The following is a 6,435-nucleotide window of genomic DNA, read 5'->3' as shown; positions in this document are numbered from 1 at the left end:
TCCCTTTTGGCTACTATCTGTTCAAACAGAAAGTGCTCACTTAAAACTTTTTGCATGTCTAACAAAGATTTCATTTAACCATCTCACAAACTAGAAACACAATGGAGAGAACCTAATCTTTCCCTGTTCCTCCCTTTCGCCAGGAAGATATGAGTAGCTAAAGTATTTGATGCTATATATAGTCAGTTGATGTCAGCTGAATGCCAGTCTCTTCAGAAAAGCTCAGTTCCCAGTTTGAGTTAGAGTAGGGACCATGCTGTCCCAGGTTCAAGGATAAAAACCATCAGGCCCAAGTGCCATCCATAGTCCATCTCCAGAGTCTTCCTCCACAAACTGGGATTCATCCCCGCTGAAAAGCACAATTTAACAGGAAGGTGAGTATGCTGTTTCCTAAAATGTTTTATTAGTCAGTTGTCCAAGGAGATCCAGAGTTATGACTCATCAATGGGCACTCTCTGCTCTAAAGGGCAGCTGTTGAAAATATTAAAATGCTACCACCAAAGAATTCAGGTTTAATCTGGTGTTTTCTTCATTCTTACAGTTTGCTGGAATTGATGAAGTGTGATGCTGGTACAAATGAAGGCTAGTGAGGAGACAATGATAGATTAAAATACTGTGGAGAAAAGAGAGGGAGAGGAAAGAAGTCCAGAAATTTCATTGTTTCTCACTGCCTGATGATCATTGTATTAATGTCCAGATAAGACTGGGTCTCTGTTCACTGTGACATTGCCTGTCAATGAATAACATGTCCTGTCACCAAATAAGGAATGCATATTGAAGTCTTTCAGTAGCAAGTGATAATAACTTTTTAATAAAGAACAAAGATGCTGTCTTTCAAAACAGTGATTATGAGACACTCCAAATGAGTTCTTCATATTGCCTCAATAATGTCCCTTTATTTTTAACAGGGAACAAAAAAACCATGCTATCACATAATACTATGGTGAAGCAGAGGAAACAGCAAGCAACAGCCATCATGAAGGAAGTCCATGGAAATGGTATAAATAAAAAATCATTCGTAGCGTTAATATAGCTCAGCCTAAATGTGGCTCCTTCCTGATGTTGTTTAATATTCCATAATTTACTTCCTTTAAATTCTTGCTGTTCTGTCATAACAAACCTGGAGCTCTAGGGGGTGTAGAAAAGCCTATGGTAACTAATCCTTTTGTAGTCATCCTTTCTCATTTGGAAGCTATTTTCAGAGGAACAACTGCTGTAAAAGGCATGAAGCAATCTGACAGCTGATGTACATTCTGCTTGGCTTGTCTTCCACATTATAAGTTAAGATCACTCTCAATTCTTTTTTTTTTCTGGACAAGTCTCATGGAATGTTGTCTTCATTGTCCATTCCACATGGTTTAGCTTGATTTTTTTTCCTTATATCATACAAATCACTCAAAATAAGTTCTATCATCTTTTTTATAAAGCTATTAAGTTGGAATTCATATTTATTGCTTATTGTTTAACTCTATTGCTTATTTGTTTAACCCTTCATATTTGGTAATTGATTTACTAACATATTTTGTGTGTGGAGTCTACTTTGATTTGTAACTTCTGAGAAAATATAAAGTTATTGTAGTCTCAAAACTTATGACTCAAAAAACTTTTGGTATTTATTACATGTAAGGTAATATTTCACCCTCTTCTTTAAATTCTAGAAAATAACTTGAGAAAGCAATGCTTTATAACTTACATTTTGATTCTTATAAAGGAAATTCAACTTTTGCTTTTGACCAAAGGATAGCATCAATTTTAAAAGTTAAAAAATATTCAGGTCCTTTTAGGGGTTGGTTTGAACCATTCCAGATATATCTGTGGGATTTTCAGAATTCCTCCTTATTTCCCCTCTGTTGACGAGGAACACAGCCTTTCCCCATTACAATATTGAGACCTAGAAGCTTGACACCTGGGAACAGTATTGAGCATAATGTTTTCATATTTTACCTTCCATAAAGCAAGCTGAACGGAAGCAGACAAAGACTTTTAGATGCTCCCCACACAATGTAGTCATAACTAAGAGGTCCTGTTAAGTCGTTTTCTATTTTCCGCAATACAAAACTCCTGTAGTGGATTCAGCTGGGTTCTCATATTTTACTATAATGTCAAATTAGCTTGGAATACAATGAAAATCATTCTGAATCAGATACCAGAACTGAATTTGTACCAATCCAAAGTTCCAAAATTCATGCCTCTTTTAAAATGTCATTCAACTTTGTATTTCCTGCTTCAAGTAGTTTACTTGAAATTATTTTATAGCTTTCCTGATCAATAAGGCAAAAATCAGATGATTACTGGAGTTTGAGACAAAATTGTTTATCTTAAAATAGACTTTTGATGTTAGTATTTTCTAACGGCATCCTAATCATAAACCAATCAGTGCATTTAATGTATTCTCAGACTAAGTCATGTGTTTGAGTGTACTCTGTTAGCTCTGACATAGATCTATAAGAGTAAGAAGTTTTATTTTTCATTTTTACAAACATAACTATTGTTTTTATCTAAAAATATTTGATATATATATTGATTATATATCAAGATGGTGAAAACACTCAAAACTACTATCTCACCACCAGTAAATACTAGTCATCTAAAGTCAGCTGAAGCCCTGCCTCCCATGTCACTGGATGAGTTCCAACCCCCTTAAGGGGAGTCACATGCTCTGTCTTTATTTGGATGTCAAGAATTTCAGATAACGTGGGGATAATCAGGCTCTTTCCAAGCTCAACCCAGATGAAATAACTTCGGTACTGTATGAAACAGCTCAAATATTTTTCTTCTCTTATTTCCTCTGACATTTTATATGGAACTTTACTATTTGTGAACAGCATGATATTTAGAGATCTGGAGCCAGGGGAGTCTAATTTTTTCTAAGCATGCAGAAATAAGACATGATTTTAAAGAAACTTTTTTGGGAATGATCCTCCAAATTTTCAAACATATTGCTGCAGTAAAAATCTGGGTAATTTAAGATAAAGCATGCAACTGCTTTGATCTTAATTGTAAGACTAAATAAATCAAATTTTGACTGTATTATCCTTTATAAAGACAAATAAAAAAGGATGCTTCAGTCCAAGTCTCCTTCTCTTACCTTCCCTCCTCTCCCCTTGTGCATCAGAATTTTTTTTCAGCATCGTAAGTCATCTAATTTTTATTATCACTTTCCAGAAACATTTAGCTTGGAGGAGTATAAAATGTGACAATGAGTTGGCTAAACCAGTTGTTGTCCTCTTAACATTAGGTGGAAATTCAATCCGATTCATGTAGGGGAAAAAGACTGCAGCCAGTGAGTCTTTAAGATAAATCAGTAGAGAAATGTAAGAACCAGAAATGGAGAGTTTTACTTTAAAGCCCTTATTTCCTCAGAAGGAGAAATAATCTCAAAGAATTACTGAAAAATTCTCTTCATATAGATTATAATGCTAACTGCATAGAATAAGTGAGAGGTGGATAACTCCAAGCCTCTACTAATCACATCCCCAAATTGTTGCTCATTTTGGATCCATTGTGATTTGGTTTTAAATTATATACTAAAAGCAAATATACCACACTCCCAACAAATGACTACTAAAAAGCATCCCAAACACAAAGACTGCCTCCTTTTAGATTTACCTTCCTCATTATCATATCATAGTTCTGATTACCATCATCATCACCTTGGCAGTAAGCAGAACTAATGGTAAAGCTGGCTTGGTTACCGTTGTAATACAAACCTCTGTGCTTTATACAAACACATCTCAGCCACAGTTGTTACCACCTAAAAAGTGCTATTGTAAAAGACAAAAAATACTTTGCCATTATCTGTGCATGAATTAGTTGTGAAGATGAGAAAGGATGGCCTCTATTAGTCCCTACCCATTAGCCCTGTGCAATTTACCCCTAAATGTATACATATTTTCTAGTATTAATCATATTTTTCTCTTGTTCAGTGATTCATATGAAACTTGAAGACTGATAATTAGGAAGGTAAATCTAAAAGTAGGTAGCCTTCATGTTAGGGATGCTTCAAGTGAAACTTGAAGACTGAAGGAAGAGACAGAGGTAAGAAAGGATAAAAGGATAGGAAGTAATATAACTGATAACGAGGTGGGGCAATCCGAATGAAAGAAGGAGAGGCACTCTAAAGAAACTAGCATCTGTTTAGAAATGCTGGGGGGAAAGGAATTGGGATTATAAAAACCATAAGAAGAACTGGGAGTATGATGATCCCTGACTTTATGCACGGATATTGCTGACAGTTTAGAATAAGAGCTTCATAAATAGAGAAGACCACAGTGCCTCATTAGTAAGCTTCAGTCACCCTACTGTTCTCTCACCTGGGTTCCAGGAGGGCTTTTTTAGTATTTTTTGTTTGTTTGTTTTTTTCTCCTCATGATTGGGCAACAGCTTTCCCCAGCACACAGAAGAGAACTGGGCAGACTGTTTTTGTAACTTCAGGAAGAGAGCTTAGCTTTGTGGTCTGAAAACAGGAAGCCCAAGTTCTAAATAGAGTGCTGTTTTAATGTGATACCGGGGTCCTAGGTTCCAGACTAGACATCAGATTTTACATCAGAAAACGAGGAAGGCTGGATTTGCTGATACACCTAATTGTAAAATGCCATGATTCTCATTTACTGAGTTATATGCAGAAGCCAAACATCAGTGTGTTTGAGTTTCTCCATTAGTAACAGAGGAAATGATAATATTGACATGAATTGCAAGGACTCCTTGAAAAAGTACAAAATCTAGAATTTCAGATGAAAGATTACACGAAGACCACTTTTACTTTTCTTGTAGGAACATATCTTAAACTGTAAATAATCAAATCTTCAATATAAAATGAGATGCCAAAAAGGCCTATAATACCTCCTATCTAATATAAAAGTTTATAGAAAAAGAACTTAACGGTTTAGTGTAGAAGTTTGGTAATTTTCTTTTGTTTATCTTTCACATTAGCATTCTCATAACTCCAGGAAAAATAAGAGCTAGAAAGATTTGCATGCTTTATTTTGAAAACTGGTGTACAGTCATATCTTGTGAATTCATAAGTTTTCTGAGCATCTAGCCTCTAAGAAGGCACTCCAGAAAACTAGTACAAGAGAACTAGGCTAAATTGTGTTTTACACCTCAGTTGAAATTGCAGTTCAATTCTAGCTATATTATTCCATCATCCTAGCTTTCTTTGAAGCCTTTTTCATGCAAATATGTTTTAGATATAAAATCCTGTAAACAGTGCTAGATTATTCTGTTTGTATAATTCAGTACATTGGTAATCTCATTTTTGAATGTTTATAGATTTATACAGTCCTTAAATAATATTTTTATTAATGATGAATTTTTGAAACTTTATAAAATAGCCTTAGAACTCAAATCAAGACAAAGACATATGCAATTAAAAAAATCACAGATGGTATTCAAAATCAACTTTTTTATGTAAAGACAATTATCACAGAAGTTTTTATCAACTGGAGTTTTAAGGCATTATCCAAAATCACAGTCTGGACTATGATCTTATGTGTTACCTATAATATGCACATATATGTTACCTTATACAAGAACATATTTTATGGACTGTTATTCAGTTACATAGGCCAACTGTCTAGGGACAGGAGGAAGAGTTCTGTGCAAATGCAGATAATCAATACGCCCACCCTAAAGCAAATAAGCTTCAGCTAGCTCCCCTCCAGTGGTTTCGCCCACTCTATCAGAATTGCAGTCGCAGGTCAATCATGGCAGAAGAGTTTTAAAAGGTCTTTTGTCTTACTACAGTTATTTCTGAGTGAGTGTCTTCGCAAACTATGGATTAGATTAACTCATCTAACTGAAGTTCTGGATCAGTATAAATGACACCAATAGGAGAGTAAACCTAGCAATATTTTCTTTCTTTCTTTCTTTCTTTCTTTCTTTCTTTCTTTCTTTCTTTCTTTCTTTCTCTTTCTTTCTTTCTCTTTCTCTCTTCCTTTCTCCTTCCTTCCCTCCTTCCTTCCTTTCTTTACCTCCCTCCCTCCCTCCCTCCCTCCCTCCCTCCCTCCCTCCCTCCCTCCCTCCCTCCCTTCCTTCCTTCCTTCCTTCCTTCCTTCCTTCCTTTCTTCTGAGATGGAGTCTCTCTCTGCCACCCAGGCTGGAGTACAGCAGTGTCCAAACTCAGCTCACTGCAACCTCTGCCTCTTAGGTTCAAGTGATTCTCCTGCCTCAGCCTCCCAAGTAGCTAGAATTACAGGTGTCCCGCAGCTATGCCCGGCTAATTTCTGTATTTTTTTTTTTTTTTTTTTTTAGTAGAGATGGGGTTTTGCTATGTTGGCTGGGCTGGTCTCGCACTCCTCAGGCGATCGGACTGCCTTGGCCTCCCAAAGCACTGGGATTACAGGCGTGAGTCACCATGCCCGGCCTTATTTTCAATAGATGATCTAATGCTACAAAGACAACTTTCTAAGCCATGAAGGCAGGGTATGTATCCTG

General features: G+C 36.1%; 1 protein-coding gene across 2 annotated transcripts in view; it reads left to right on the top strand.

Moving 5' to 3' along the window:
- The first annotated feature begins 241 nt into the window (after positions 1-241).
- The window catches only part of MYOZ2 (myozenin 2), a 48,406-nt gene continuing 42,212 nt past the window's right edge, over positions 242-6,435 (top strand). The window contains exons 1-2 of one of the 2 annotated variants that reach the window (XM_002745444.6): positions 242-374; positions 909-998. In XM_002745444.6, coding sequence (XP_002745490.1) covers positions 923-998 — 76 coding nt within the window. In that variant the 5' untranslated portion in view covers positions 242-374; positions 909-922. The remainder of the gene's footprint in view (positions 375-908; positions 999-6,435) is intronic. The other variant, XM_008992768.5, reaches the window with a different exon arrangement.

This window comes from Callithrix jacchus, chromosome 3 (assembly GCF_049354715.1).
Source record: "Callithrix jacchus isolate 240 chromosome 3, calJac240_pri, whole genome shotgun sequence".
NCBI lineage: Eukaryota > Metazoa > Chordata > Mammalia > Primates > Cebidae > Callithrix > Callithrix jacchus.
This window is presented reverse-complemented; position numbering and strand designations above follow the sequence as displayed.